Raw genomic sequence first — 16,172 nt, 5'->3', positions numbered from 1 at the left:
TCCCAAAAAGGACCCGGATGGAGTCCTCTCAAGCGGCGGCGAGGACGAAGAGGGAGATGCTGCTGCTGCTCCTGCAGCACCGCTACCGCCTTTCGCCGCGTTGCATCACGGGAAAAAGGAAAAGCGGAAAAAAGAAGGAACCGCTCTCGCTCGCTCCTCCCCACAAAGAAAGAAGAGGGGAACCCCGCCCCTCGCACAATGACCTGTCTGTCACCCGCCTCTCCCGGCAGCTATTGGAGCAGGCGCCACAGAGTCCCGCCCCCAGAGGTAGAGCCTGTTCTCTGATTGGACAACCTCCAATGTCGGTCTGTGGTTCTCCCCGCCTCAAATTGTGAGGGCTTGGTCTCCGCCTCCCTCCTTCGTTTCCTTCTCGGCGGGAGAGGCGGGCAGTTAATCTCCCGACGAGCCTCACAGAAGCGCCGCCCGGGCGGAGCCTGTTCGGTGTCTGGGGTCCTCCTCAGCCACGGAACCCACCGGGGAAGCGGAGGCTTCCATGGCCGGCGTCCGTAGTGTTTTGTGGGTTTTTCGTGCCACGTTCTTGCAGAGTTTCTTCCTGGCGTTTCGCCCCACTCTCCCAGGCCAGCATTCTCTGAAGAGGAAGAAAGTCTTCCAGAGCACGGCCACATATAGCCCGAAAAGCCCCACAAAAGGCCGCTGGGCGACACTCAGCCTCTGAAGAAATGTGCTAAGAAAAAACTGTGCCAGGGTCGCCACAGGTCTAGGAAGCGGAGGTGAAGAGCGCGGCGGGCGAGTGGCAGTGGGCGATCCAGTCCACTTCGGGTCTTGCTAAACCTCTCCACAACGCCTGCAGGGGATCTTGGCTCTAGCATCAGACTGTCATGTCTGAATCTTGTGTGCCTTCAAGTCACTTCTGACTTAGGGTTTTCTTGGTAAGATTCGTCCAGAGAGGGCTTCCCCTGAGGAGGCTGAGAGGGTGTGACTTCTGGGTTTCCCTGGCTGAGCTGGGAGTCCAGAGTCACAGCCCAGCGCTCTAGCCACCGCCAGAGGCTGGCTCTTCAGCACACTCTCCTGCGTTTCACAGGGCAAAACAAACTTAGGCAAGGAAGACTCTGAAATATAGTCTGTAATATTTCGTCTCATGTTCATTGGTCGCCTCCTGACTCATAATAATAAAACCTATTTATATCCCACCCCTCTTCAAAATGCAATCAGGGTGGCTTACAAAGATAAAAACATAAATCCCAAACTCCCCAAGAGTAATTAAACCATGTAAGAATTAAAACATGCTTTAAAATTTCACAATAACAATAGACTGTGACTAAGGTGAGGTTGGAGATCAGCAGTTAGATTTCTTCCAGTGGCTGGGGAGCTATTGAGGAAAGGTACTAGTACTAACTAGGGCAGGCCCTTCTTATCTTCCAATATCGGGTGGGATCTGGGCCCTTTAAAGTATTTAAACCTGAAGCTGTTGTTGTTGTTGCCAGCTGCCCTCCAGCCGACCCCAACTCATGATGACCCTGTGGGTGAGACACCTTCAAGGCCCCCCTTCAGGACAGGGTCAGTGGTCTGCCTAGCCCAAAGTTTAGCTATGTTACTATTTGGGGCAGCCACACTAGCCAGCAATTCAGGCAGCTGTCATCCGAATAAGTAATTTTTCTAAGCTTTAACCTAGCCTTCTCATAAGACACTTTTCACAAGCTAGAGGCTATCAGTTTGTTGTTAACTGCCCTTGAGTTGACTTCAGCTCATGGTGGCCTTGTGAATGAGACATCTCCAGGACCCTCTAACAACTGCCTGGTGGCACAGTGGTTAAATGCCTCTACTGCAGCCACTCACTCACAAACCATAAGGTTGCGAGTTCAATCCCAGCCAAGGGAGCTCAAGCTTGACTCAAGCTTGCATCCTTCCAAGGTGGTTAAAATGAGTACCCAGATTGTTGGGGGCAGTTAGCTTACACTTTGTAAACCACTTAGTGAGTACTTAAGTGCACTGATAAGTGGCATAGAAATGTTATTGCTATTGCTTAGGTCTTGTAGATTCATTCTCGTGATCTCTCTGATTGAGTCTAACCATCTGCTCTGTGGTCTTCCCCTCTTTCTGCTTCCCGCTACCTTACCCATTATCTTTCCTAAGGAGTCCTGCCTTCTCGTGATGTGACCAAAGTACAACAGCCTCAGTTTACTCATCTTGGCTTCAGGAAGAGTTCATGCTTGATCTGTTCAAGGACTCATTTGTTTGTCTTTTTGGCTCTCCACATTATCCTAAGCGCTCTTCTCCAGCGCCACATCCCGAAATGAGGTGATTTTCTTTCAGTGAGCTTTTTTCACTGTTCAGCTCTCACAGCAGAATGTGGTAATTGGGAATACAATGGCTTGAACGATTGTAACTTACGGTTTGTTTGTTTTGACAGCCTCAGTTTTGTCCAGTATTTCACAGATAAAGACTGAGGCGGTGGAAACAAGCAATAAAGTGTGGTCAAGATGGCAGAAGTTATGAATTAGGAAGTACAGACAAGCTAGAAGGGGCTGCAGCAGTTTGCTTTTTTTGGCTGAGTCTACAGGGAAGGGCAACAGTCCCCCCTCCCCTTGCTGAGTTAATTGAGTGCAAGTTACTTTTGCACTTTGAACTCAGTTTGCAGCAATGGAACAAACCAGAGAACAAAGGCAGATAGTAAGAGGAAGAGAGAAAAACTGGGACAGTTTTACAGGACCTGAAATAGGGATGATAGGATTAATCAGGAAGTTCCCTATCAAATTGGGACAACTGGGGTATAGGAAATACAAGACCATTCATGATTACTCAGAAATGAGCCCCGCTGAGTGTATCTTAATGTATTTTTGTGGGTCCCAACTTTAAGCTGTTGGTCTTTAAGGTGCTGCAAGACTATGTAGTAAATATATGTAATTCTTAGTTCTGTTTTGTTCGTTTTATTTTGTTTGTTGTATGCTTCCAAGTCATTTTTGACTTATGGTAACCCCAAGGCAAACCTATCATAGGGTTTTCTTGACAAGATTTGTTCAGAAAGGGTTTGCCATTGCCTTCCTCTGAGGCTGAGAGAGTGTGACCTGTCCAAGGACACCCAATGAGTTTTTAAGCTTGAGCAGAAAACTGAACCCTGATCTCCAGAGTCATAGTCCAACACTCAAACCACTACACAATGCTGGCTCTTTTCATTCAAAAGGCTTTCAGTGCATTACAAATTATTTTTTAAAAGGCAGTCCCTTAGATTGTACAGTCAAGAGGCACACACACACACACACACCCCAAAAAAAGAGAGAGAAAGAGATCTGCTATAGACCAGCAGCCAATGAATCACAGACCAATACACATATGTGGACCACCACTTTAAGTAACACTGGTTTAGAAGGTTTTATTGGAACTTGCATTTTAATCCCTGGTGAGCCATGAAACTCACTGGGTAAGGTCGTCTCAGTCATTGTCTTTGCCTGGGGTACCTCAGAGTGTTGTGAGGGCAGAGCAGAGCAAAAGACTGAACTGAAGCTACCTTTTAATGTTGTCTACATTTTAAGGCGGATGTAAAATTTACCTCTATGGTGTCCTTTTCAGACTACCCAATACCTGAAATGTCATGAAATCCACATTTAGGGAGTGTATTCAAATTGTACAGCATGACCCAGCATGGCATAGTGATTTGAGTGTTTTTGATTCCCAGGTCAGCTTTGAAGCCCACTGGGTGACCTTGGGCAAGTCATACTCTCTCAACCTCAGGATAGCAATGGCAAACCAACTCTGAAGAAACTTGCAAAAAAACAAACAAACAAAAAATCCAGAAACGTTAGGGTCACCATAAGTCAGACATAATTTGAAGATGTGTGATGAGTCCAAATTGTAGTCTCCGTTTTTTTAAATTTTTGTCAGTAATCCAAAATCTTTAACTGCTTTCTTTCTCAGAGCATATGACTTCTAAATTTAGTGCCTCAAGCCAGTGCTCTCTTTCATGTTTGTGTTCAGCAGGTGAGGGCAGAAATTACCAAATATTTATTCTTACTATAAAGATTTCACTTCCTTAAAAATGTGATTTTACTTTCTATAACTGTTGCCATTCCCATGCATGAAATCTCAAGTTTGCATTAAATACTTAGAAATAAAGCAGAAGTTCACATTAGGGTTCACAAGCCATTATGTCTGTCTTCCTTCTAACTTCTTTGTAAAGGGCAGTCCCACACCAAACATCAGTTCCTCCTGTTTTTCCTCCTTCTACCTTTTCTATGACTTGGTGAGATTACAACATTATTAAGCATCATTAAAAATCTGATTCTGAGTATGAAGTTAGTTCCAACTAGAGGAGACCTGTTGATTCAATTGGAATTGGATAAATGTTAATACAAATTGGTTCATTTGGGACTACCAGCAGAATATAGCCCTGAGACTACACTTGTAACCTTAGTTGATGGTTTCCATAACTGACCATGCTATGTCCTTACAATAACTTCTAAAACATTTGGCACAGATATTGGGGCACTACTGCAGAAGCAATCAGGAATAAAACTTTTTCTTTGTAATTCCTTTGATTTGGAAGCCACCTTGAATCTGTCATGTGAAAACATTGGGGTATAAATAAAGATGATGGTTATTGTAATCATGGTGAAAGTTCAGAAACATAGAACCAGGAGTAGAAAGTAAATTTTGTAATGAGGTCAGAATTCAGTGCAAGTTAAGGGCAGGATTTGGCTCAGGATGAAACAGAACAGAGAATGGTAAGAGCTATTAAATAAGGCAAGTGGGAGCAAAACATATATGAAGTCTATGAAAGAACCCTGCCTCTTTCTTGTCTTATTTATTAACCAGCATATGATATTGGATAACATTGTGCAGCAATAAAATAAGAATAACACAGCAATTCATGAGGCTATGTCATACAAAGAGTAACCATGTCCTTTTGTTCTTTGATCAAAATCCCGCCCTGTCTTATAGTAGTGATGTTCACTCTGGAGACCAGGGTTCAGTTCCCAGCTCAGCCATGAAACCCACTGGGTGATCTTGGGCACGTTAACTCAGCCTCTCAGGGGAAGGCAATGGTAAGCCTCCTGTGAATAAATTTTGCCAAGAAAGCCCCAGGATAGGTTCGCCATAAGTCAGAAATGACTTGAAGGTAGGCAACAACATCAACATCAGGCACTGGCCATAGTCACGGAAGAACCACTGATGGTACTTGATAGTGTAAGATCACAACCATGATGCAAATGTATAAACCATGTTCTTGGTACCAGTGCTGGGACAGTACTATTGGATTGTACAAACTGGGTTGTGTTGTTGCAGGAGGGGGTCAAAAGCTGCTCTCAGTGTTTGACAGAATAGGTGGGGGGAAACCAAACACCAGTAATTTTAGTTCTGTTTTCTACCACAAGAGGGAGTATGAGTCATTGCAAAAAAGTGAATGCATGCACTGCCACATTTTTAGCAGCAGATAGTGTATGCATCAAAAATCCTGCCTTGGGCTAGACATGGTGAGCCTTGTTCTATTCCATTTCTGTTATTCTCTGAATTATAGACACAGTCACCCTTGAATATGAACTTTGCCCTAGAAGAACTATTGGTATATATATCTGGAATTTTTTTTAAAATCTCATTTTCACTTAATTTTGCATCTAATTATTTTTGTATGAGCCACAGGAAAAAGAATGAATATCAGTGGGCTCCCATACCCTTGAAAGGCTTCTTACTAGACTGAGAAGTAATTATCATTTGTGTTTGTGTCACTTTTATCATACTTTCTATTTTTCTAGATAGGTAATTTACATTGGAACCTTAAGAGTGAATATTCAGAAGTAAGGCCCATTACATTCTATCAGTTTACTTCAGAAATAAAACTGTACAATTGTAGCTATATAGGCCATTTGCTTGCTGTATTTTGGACTAAACCTTTGGCATCTGTGAAAATTGTTACAGCAGTAATCATATCATGCTACCATATAGTACCAGGGAAAAATAAAAAAAAATATTATTCATACAAAAAAAAAATCCACAGTAAACAGATACATTTGTGATAATGAACATTTTTGTTCACTGACAGCATTAGTTGAGCCTGTCAATTTGACTGATGGAAGCTGACTCAATGAAAAGTGAAATTAGTCAAAACTATCCAATAATAGGAACACTATTTCTGTTGTTGAATTTTAGTCTTTTAACTTTGAATTATTTTAATATACTAATAGTTTAATTCTATTTTAATGCTCACCTTTTGTAATGCTTTTACTGTACTGTTTATGTTAATTGCAAGCTGCTTTGAGTCCCAATTCTTGGAATATAATTACAGGAACAACAACTACACATTGTCATTTATGAATTTCATGGTACTAAAAAAAACTTTCCTGTTATCACTTTTTCCCTCCTATCACTTTTTTTCTTTTAAATCGTGTATTTTTATTGTAAGCCAAGGGATATCTTGCCTTGTTTCTGTGATAAGGTATTCACCCTAAGAATGTTCTAGCTGTAGAGCACCATATATAAAAACTATCATGAAATAGCATCCATATCTGTTTTGAACATCATAGCATTCTTGCTTTTAAAACTTATAATGACCTTCCCTGTATTGTCATCTCTTGTGCACTTTCTTGCCTTTCAATTAACTTTCTAGCTTGCTAGGTGATACTTAATTAACAGGGTCTGGCACAGTATGTGTCAAATGCCATATCATATGTTGCTTCATAAATAATTTATTTGACACTAGTAAGCACCTGTTACGAGAACATTTGTTTTGGTTTTTTAATTACTCTGAACTTGGATATAAGTACAAACATCAGTTTCTTAAGCTTACATTAGACTATGGTTCGCCTTGAAATTGATTCATCTTCCAGTGAGATGTCCATCCTGTTTGGTGTATTATTGTCATGACTGAGGGCATTTGTTTTGAAAAGGTCTTGGTTGGTTTGCTCATTTGGTTTCTGAAAAAAGTCCAGTACTTTTTTGGCAAAAAAGATTCATTAGAAATTCCAGTGGAAAAACAAAATGCAGGACATTCTGGTCTGAATGCTTCGGGAAACTGCTGGGACTTGCAAGTCAAGTTTTCATTCAGAATTAGTGGAGATATAATTGTTTGATCTGATGCCTTTGATCAGTTCTTCAAAATATTGGCCAATTGAATATGATAATCTTTTGTGTCTTGTGAGTAAAGAATTTCCTCCTATAAGTTTCTCTATCTTGCTTCTCAGTGCCTTATCTTCTTGTAGAAAATGCACTGAATTTGAATGCTGTTTCCAAAGAGTTTTTCATTTGATGATAAAAGGTGCCTGGGAAACTTGAAGTTCATTTTGCCATTAGCTGCAGTTTTTACTTTTGTAGAATAGCTCTCTGCATAATTTTGCTTTTAATTCAACCATTCTCCATTGGATTCCTTTCAGTAGCTAGTCCAACAGCTTCAATCATAACTTGTATTGTCAGCATGGTGTATGTAAGTTCATTGATACCTTTTCAATTTCCTGTGTAAGTATGACATAGAATTTCTTAGTATATCCAGTAAATTACTGAGCATACTTTAAAGGAACATTTAAAACATTTAACATTTGTTGTAGACTGTCACATTGCTATCTAAAGCATTAATTAGTAAATACTGTTGAGCAACACCTATGTTACAAAAGAGCTCTGATACTGAAGAGATACAATTCAGAGTCGTTTTCTAAAGTCTCTGAAGGACTCACACTGTTCTGCTAATGAAACAGGCTTCATGCTGTTCTTCAAGGAAAATTTCACAAGTTACGCTCAGAAGGATATGGAATTAGTATCTTAAACCACCCACTTTCAACAGGGACTTGTAATGTTCTAAACAGGGCTTAGCAACATAGAGAAGAGACTTTTGAGAATAAACATCTGAGGGCTGAAAAGACTTTCATTATAAAAAGCTTGAGCAAAGTATGCAGGAGGATAGCCCCCATAAAAATTGCATCTTGGTTAAAACCATGAGTTTCTGTTCTTGTTATTGCCTTTTAGTCTAAAGACACAGTGACATTTAGATGCAAGAAACACTGCCATTTTCTAAGAGGAAACTCCAGACCAAGAGGGACTGCAGCAGGATGAAGCTGACAAAAGTGGACATACAAAAATATCCCTTCCTCTTTCAAAGGCAGAAGTGGGCATAACACCCAACATTCCCATTCATATCTGCCAGTCCTGAGTTGTTCTCAAAGGTTTTTTCTCCCTTTCCTTGTACCACTCAGAAATGGTGACTGATGGCTTCCACGATGCATAGTAGTAAATTTAATTTTGGGTTTTAGATATTTTAAAGGAGCTATACGTGGTGGTGAACCTTATCCCCCCAATAGTTTTAGTGAATTGGCTTTCAGCTTCTCAGCTGTCTCTTCACCTGCCAGAAATCTTTCTGCTAGGTTTTCTGGGTTCTGCCACCTGCTGCTTTCACACTTGATGTTCTGAAAGCCAACAAGATGATTAACTTTCTTAGTGTGCTATGAGTGCCACTTGATACTAGAACATTTCAAATGGTTTTTCTCATTAAAGGCATTATGGACATATAACTAAAAAAATAGTCTCACTCATTTCCTAGCCAGTAAACACCACCAGTACAATAATATAACTTCTGGAAAATAGCATTTGTAATCTCATGGTTTTATTACGGACAGTCTGAATTTATTAAACAGTAATGGTAATACTTTATCTCTTTCCGGCAGCTTACCCAGTTGATTTTAAAACTATGAATTTTAAAATTGGGATATTTTATTTTATGTTGGATGCTTTTAATGTGTCCTGTGTTTATTGTGTTTTAATGTATTTAACAATTAATGTGTTTTTTTAATCTATGTTGTTACCCTGGCCTCAAAGCCTTGGAGAGTGAGGGGTCTTGTAATAAAAAATTTCTCTATTTCATCATCTTGTCATCATACCCATCAAATTATTGGATGGCATTTTGAGATGGGCTCCACTAATAAATGTTTCAACCACACTGAAATATGTGAAGCTGGTGATCAGACAACTAGAAGCGGACTTCCAAAATTCTCTTGCAACTTCTATACAACAGAACCAACAAAAAGGCAATGGCTAGAGGACAGCATTTGATGCCTGAGGGCCTGTTCTTACAAAGGGTTTGCCTTCTTCACAGCTCTCTCTGTTCATCATGGCACCCTGGTGGCGCAAAAAGTGGTTTTTAATATTTGTTTAAATTTTTTTTTTTTTTTAAATTATTTTAGTTAAATGCCTGTACCTGCCTAGCCCATCATTCACTCGAAAACCACAAGGTTGCGATGACGTTCAAAAGACCCCCGCGAAAAAGGCGCCCAAGCTCGACTCGCGCTTGCTCCTTCCGAGGTCGCTTAAAAACAGAGTACCCGACTTGTGGCGGGGCAAAATTAGCTTACTTGCTAATTAGCTTTACTTGCTGTTCACGCTATGATTCTTTTGGACTAAAAATAGCGGTATGTATTATAAAATTGGTTAATTTATTCTTTAAATTTTTTTTATAATAAATTAAAACAATTTATTATTATTATTATTATCTCACTTGAAGGCATACAGGCAGGCAGTACAGTGGTTTTTTCAAGGGAGGGATTTTCATTGGCACACCAGACACGCTTTAACAGATTGCCAGGCAAGGCAAAGGAGGCCCAGGCGTGACAAGCACAACTTCAACCACCAACCACAACACAGCTCATTATGCAAAGAAGCCTGGGCCCTGACTAATTCTCAGGACTGAAAATCATGCCCCCAAAGAAGGGCCACGGGGACCAGACCAAGGTAGATCAATGAATGGTGGTTTCCTATCAAATGCTGTCTGCTGTGGCCCCAACAGAAAAAGGAAAAAACTGGTGGTTTTTTTGGTTGGTTTTTAGGCCAGGGAAGGCTCTGATTTATAGGGGGTTGTCTGCAAGTCGCTGAGGACCATTTTTACACATTTGTCTGATTTTCTATTTGTACTTTTAAATATTTTTATTTGTATAGCACTCTTCTTGTGATTTTTCTTTTTCAAAAATTTTTTTTAAGAGCACGTTATCTCAAGGTTTTTGGAATAAATTGTACACGTGTCATGGTGGGATATGCCTGTTGAGAAATGTTGTTTTATAGATTTTTTTTTTCTAGAAGATTAACTGTTCGGGAACAAAACCAGGATTGCAATAAGGGAAGGATGGGTTTATGTGCTGTACTTCGTGTTAGGATTCTGCTCTAACTTGCAAGTTTCTCTGGCCACACTAAAATTAATTTATAATTCTGGAGCCTGTGATGAAGAATAATTCAAAAGCATGAAATGTGTGACCTTTTGGAAAATAACAGGTAGCATACTAGTTAAGATGAACCTATTACTCAAGCATGAGCCATAAAGATGATTAAATCCTTCGTTTCTTATTGACAGACTAAAGAATGATTGCTTACAAGTATTAAAATAGAATTTTATGCTTTTGTTAATACATGAGAAGTGAAGAAGAAAAAAATTCTCATACTGTACCTTCCTTGCTTGTTCAGCACGCTCAGATTGTTCAGATACCCAGTCTAAATCTTTGATTAACTTCTTTTTCCTCTCTGCATAAACGTCAGATATTTTAGCTACGTCGTGGGGCTCATGGTCTCCAAAGAGTTTGCAGATGGCACAAATTGGTTTATCATCTGTTAGGCACACCTAAGCAAGAGCAAAACACATGTCACATCATTATCTGGTGTAACAGTGACTTGACAACACTTTCTAAATATCTAAAGCATGGCCTTAGGAAGTTGTGAGTTATGCCAACTAAAGGATTCCCCCCCACACACACACACACTTAGCATTACTCACAGAAACGCCAGTCTAGTGCTCTTAGCATGACATTTTGTCCCCACAAAATACATGGAAGAGGGTAAGCTAGCTGCAGGAGTTAGGTGTTTAATACCTTCTAAAATAATAATAATAATAATAATAATAATAATTTGTTTTATTTATATACCGCTATTCAAGATCATAGCGTGGAACAGCAAGTTAAGCTAATTAGCAAGTAAGCTTATTTGCCCCAACAGTCTGGGGATCATTTTAGCGACCTCAGAAGGATGCAAGCCTGAGTCGAGCTTGGGTCCTTTTTGCTGGTCTTGAATTCGCAACCTTGTGGTTTTGAGTGACATGGCTCTGCAGTACAGGCATTAACCACTGCGCACCAGGGCTCCAATATCCATGACCCAATATATATTTCACAGCTGAGAGATATTAAGGTGGTTTTTTTTTTCGTGAAACAGCCACTAAAAGATTAAACTTGATGCAAGAAAAAGGAAAAGACAATACTGACACTTGCTACTCTTTAAAAAAGAAGTTGAATGAGCATCTTGTCTTATACTTAGGTGCAATAAGAACCTCTTGGTTTTTAAAATAATTAAAGGATCATATATTGGGCCTAGTAAGAGAGATTTCTATCCCCCACCACTAGCATTATCAAAAACAAGTGAAAAGGTATGCTGCTTCCATAACTTCTAAATATTGGCTATACTAACCAAAGATGTGGACAAAGCACTTCTTTGAAGACTGATGTTGGGATGTTGCTAAAAACAGAACATCATCCCCATCTCAGTTCATTTTTCATTATGTTTTAAAGAGAAATATATAGTCTCACACTGAGCCATAATATGGAGGGAGGATTTGAAATTTAAATGTGCATTCTAATTATAAATACTATGTAGTTAATTTTGTGGTTCATTAACAAGAGTAAAAAATAAAAAGTTCATACCAAATTCATGCTTTCCCCATGTTGTTCACATATTTGAGACAATTCAGCTTGTTCTTTTGCATGCAGGTTTTCAAGTTCATACTTAAACTTTTCCAGGATACTCTCCACTAGTATATTTCTTGGCAAGCCAATAATTCCTCTCCCTCTCAAGTGTATGATCTGGGGGGGGGGAATGAACTCTTTATCGTTAGAAACATATATGACTTGATACGTTATGTAACTTCACATATGCCTAGCTCCAGCGTAGTATAATGGTTTGAGTGCTGGACTACAGCTCTGGGGACCAGGGTTTGAGTCCTGCTTGGCCATGAAATCCACTGGGTGACCTTGGACAAGTCACACACTCAGAGTCTTAGAGGAAGGCAAAAACAAAAACCCCTCTGAACAAATCTTGCCAAGAAAACCCTGTGATTCACCTTAAAGATAAAGGTAAAGATTTTCCCTTGACAAGAGTGTCTGACTGTAGGAGGCAGTGCTCATCTCTGTTACTAAGCCAAAGAGCCAACTCCATGGCCATGTGGCCAACGTGACTGCATGGAAAGCTGTTACCTTCCCACTGAAGTTGTTCCTGTTTATCTACTTGCATTTGCATGCTTTCAAACTGCTAGGTTGGCAGAACCTGGGACTAGTAACAGGAGCCCACTCCATCACATGGCCTTAGGATCACCATAAGTCAGAAATGAAGGCATACAGCAACAAGCTATGTTGCAGAGGTGCTAAGAAACTCTTTACTGAATTGCGAAAATATGTAACAGGACATTGACAAGAGCACCTCATGCACTTCAGTGCATGATGTACATCACTGTGCAATTAACACTGGCATGCATTGTGCATTTATGTGTATTGTGCACCAGTGCACATTGTGCATCAGTGTACATTGGACACTTTGCTAGCTGTGGTACATAATACCATAACAGCAGCTTTCTACTGGATTTGGACATTATGCAACTTTGTTGGTTATTGTTAACTGCCCTTGAGTCAATCCTGACTCATGTCAACCCTATGGAAGAGACATCTCCAAGCCCCCCCCCCCCATCCTCCCCTGCTCTGCTTAAGTCTTGTAGATTTATGCCCATGACCTTTATAGAGTCATGGCATGTGGTCTTCCTCTCTTTCTACTGCCCTCCACCTTTCTCAGCATTATCTTTTTGAATTAGTCATGCCTTCTCATGATGTGGCCAAAGTACAGCATACTCAGTTTACTCATTTGGGCTTCCAGGGAGAGATCTGATCATTCATGGTATCCTCAGCACTATTTTCCAGTACCATATCTCAAATGAGTAGATTCTTTTTCTTACCCACTTTTTTCACTGCAATTGTTATTCTAATTCCCTCAGACATGAGTCCACTTATGAAGACATAAAGCATAAATTTTCTTCTGTTTCTGCCTGCAGTCTTGAAATGATTATTATGGTGATGGTGATGTGAAGCTTGGTATGCTGCAAAACATTGGTGTCACCTGCCATTTTTATTTCCTTTTCATTCCTCTACACCTGGAAATCAGGGTGGCAGGCAGCAAAGACTTGGCTTGTAAAGTAGACTGAGAGTTCATTGAAAAGGAATTTGTGTTGTAAATTTAGAGGAAACTTGATTGTAGGGAATGTAATAATTACAGAGAAACCTAGAGATGTTTTGAGGAAATTGTCTTGCTGATGGTTACAGCAAGACAAATCTGGGAGTTAAAAAAGAGTGGTTTTGTATCTTGGAGACAGATCTCACTTCTGTGTTCAGCCAGGAGGGACATAATGGTGCATATGTATGAGGCACGCGCACAGCGTCGCACGCAGCAGCAGCATGTCCCCATTGTAATCAGTGGGGCTCCAATATTGGTGATTTTCCTGATTTGTGGGTAATGTGTGTCAGGAACGGATCCCCCGTGAATCAGAAGGGATGTATATTTAAAAAATTAAAAATTGATACAAATTTTAATGATCATATGACAGGTTACAAAGCTACTAAAACTGAACAAGGACATCGTTTGTTTTCTGATGAGACAATACAGTGGTTTCAGAAACTTGTTTGATTTTGCTCTCACTAAATTTAATAAGTTAAAATTGTGAAATATTATTAGTGTATATGTGCTGTGTGAAAAACACTAGTACTATCAAATCAGAGAGTTTATGGCTCTGTTTTAATTAATAACTTGTACCTTTATTGTGTCCTCAAAGCTGTCAATACTGAAATATTCTTAAAAGGTCTCTGAAAGCAGTATCAACAGCCCAAATGTCCTATTTGCTTTTCTGCATTAATGATTTGTGATCATGACATGATCTCCAGGCTGTATACCTTTCAAGATAAAAATGACTTAGCATAATTGCTTGCTCAGTTCTATAAAAAACAGTTCCTGGCATTTATTCATTGAGCAACACCAGAGAGGGCCATCTAGACCCATAGACGGTGAAAACAAACAGTTCTGTGACTACTTACTTTTCTGCACATAGGGCAGGAGAATTGTCCATTAACATGACTGCAATTCTGGCGCACAAGGATTTTTTCCAGACATTTCTTGCAGAAGTTATGAGCACAGGACAGGACCAGCACTGGAGGTGTGAATAACTCTAAACACACTGGACATGAAAGCACCTGTGCCAAAGCCTCCATGACATCGTAAAGCTCAGGCCTGTTGTCCTTGTCTAGCAATATTCATGCTTATGTTCTAGAATGGCACTGAATGCCTCTAAGTGGTCTGTCACAGAAGCTCCATAGCAACATAAATCAACAGTTTCTTTCTAGACTTTGGAAGTAGGAATTCAGACTGAAGCGAAAGCAGCCATTACTATACTGTGTGAATGCAAATCTAATGAACAAAACTTATTTTGCTACTTAATCTCTTATATGAATTTAGTTACATAAAGCTCAGCTCAGACAATGGGCTGGAGTTGGACTTTGTCATATGTGAGGTAGATTTATCACCTCATCATCAATTTATATAATGCCATCAGTGTACATGGTGCTTTACATGAGCGGTTTACAATTGTTAATTTGACAGTTCCCTGCTCTCAGATTTAGTCTAAAAAATTAGCAGACTACAGATAATTTATGTCCTATTGATTTCAATGTCTGCTGTGAAGTATGACCAAGTCTGAATACAACCCATGTTATTGCATGATGGTGATATAATAATAATAGGGTTTATTTATATGCTGCCCAATCGCTGGGAATCCGGGCGGCTTACAACAAAGGGGATAATAAAGCATTTGTAGTTGTAATTGTATTAATTACAATAGATTTTACACACTATTTTTGTACATACTTTACGTTTTGACAGTAGTAATGTTTGAAAACGTAGATATTTCAGCAATCCCATAACTTTAACTACAAAAAAAATAATGACTTTTTCCACAGCTTCAGATCTTTGAGAAATTCTGTATGTGGTCACTGCTCCAAAGTATTTGTTGTCTTTCAGGTGCAAAAAATTCTGCTTTGATATTTGTTCTTATTGAATGTATACACTGATGGTAAGCATTGGGAGTGGAGCATTCATGTCAAGAAACACACGAGCAATGTAGATGTGGTTACCCTCAGATTGATTTTTGAATAGCCCTGAGTAGGAGCCTAATATAAGATGTATCAAAGAAAGGTAACTGGCAAATAAGTATTTGTGAACAATGAAATTATTGTTTCTATATACCTCTTTGACTTACAAATACAGAAAAGGAGTGATTCACTTTTTATATGTACATATATAAATAGCTTGATCATCTGCCAACTATTATTTCTTCAGAGATAACTTTTTAATCAAACAAAAATTAATTGGACAACTTCTGCATCCCCTTTAAATGTGTTGCATCCAGTGATAGCTGTTTGAGGAAAAGATTTGCAAGTCAGGGCATGGGGAATCTGATTCTTGCCAGTTGTCCCCTGGCCTCAATACCGCCTGTTTCCTACCACTCCCCCCCCCCCCCCCCCCCCCCCAAAAAACATCCTGAGGTTTGCAAGAATTTCTAGGAGCACAGCTTTGGAAGTTTTTATTAGATTGGAGGGATCTGCCAAAGTTATATCCCCCCGCCTTTTTGTATAAGCAAAACTACTCTCCCTTAGTACAAAGCCATAATTGGATATTTTTTGTTGTTAACCACCCTCAAGTCAATCTCAACCCATGGTGACCCTGCAAATGAGACATCCCCAAGACCCTCTACCCTCCTCCTGCAGTCATACTTGTGATCTCTTTTAATAGACTCCATCTATCTGACATGCAGCCTTCCTATTTTCTACTTCTCTCCACCTTTCCTAGCATTGTTTTCTCTAATGAGTCCTCCCTCTTCATGATGTGTCCGAAGTATAACAGCCTAAATTTTGTCATCATTGTCTAGGCTGAATTTGTGTAGATTCTCTGTGGTCATTATCTTTGTTTGCTTTATTTTCAACTGCCTTTATGTATGCTTTATGAATACCTGCCTTTGCACTTTTCTCCTTGATTTTTCTTAGTAGTTATTCCAGGTCTGTGAGGTATTATGGTATCATCAGCATATCATACGATTGTTGATATTCCTTCCCCCATTTTCATTTTCCCTCCTCTGTGTCCAAGCCTGCTTTTCTTACAATATGTTCTGCATACAAGTT

General features: G+C 39.7%; 1 protein-coding gene across 1 annotated transcript; it reads right to left on the bottom strand.

Moving 5' to 3' along the window:
- Positions 1 to 457: 457 nt before the first annotated feature.
- On the bottom strand, positions 458 to 14,235 carry LOC121920337 (E3 ubiquitin-protein ligase Midline-1-like). The gene is made up of 4 exons (XM_042447470.1): positions 14,037 to 14,235; positions 11,610 to 11,768; positions 10,370 to 10,540; positions 458 to 589 (listed from the first exon to the last, which is right to left on the bottom strand). The coding sequence occupies exons 1-4, from the start codon at positions 14,208 to 14,210 to the stop codon at positions 458 to 460; spliced, it is 636 nt and encodes a 211-aa protein (XP_042303404.1). The 5' UTR covers positions 14,211 to 14,235.
- Positions 14,236 to 16,172: the final 1,937 nt, after the last annotated feature.

Source organism: Sceloporus undulatus, chromosome 2 (genome assembly GCF_019175285.1).
Source record: "Sceloporus undulatus isolate JIND9_A2432 ecotype Alabama chromosome 2, SceUnd_v1.1, whole genome shotgun sequence".
Lineage (NCBI taxonomy): Eukaryota > Metazoa > Chordata > Lepidosauria > Squamata > Phrynosomatidae > Sceloporus > Sceloporus undulatus.
Note: the sequence above shows the minus strand (reverse complement) of the source record. Positions and strands in the feature narration are given on the sequence as shown.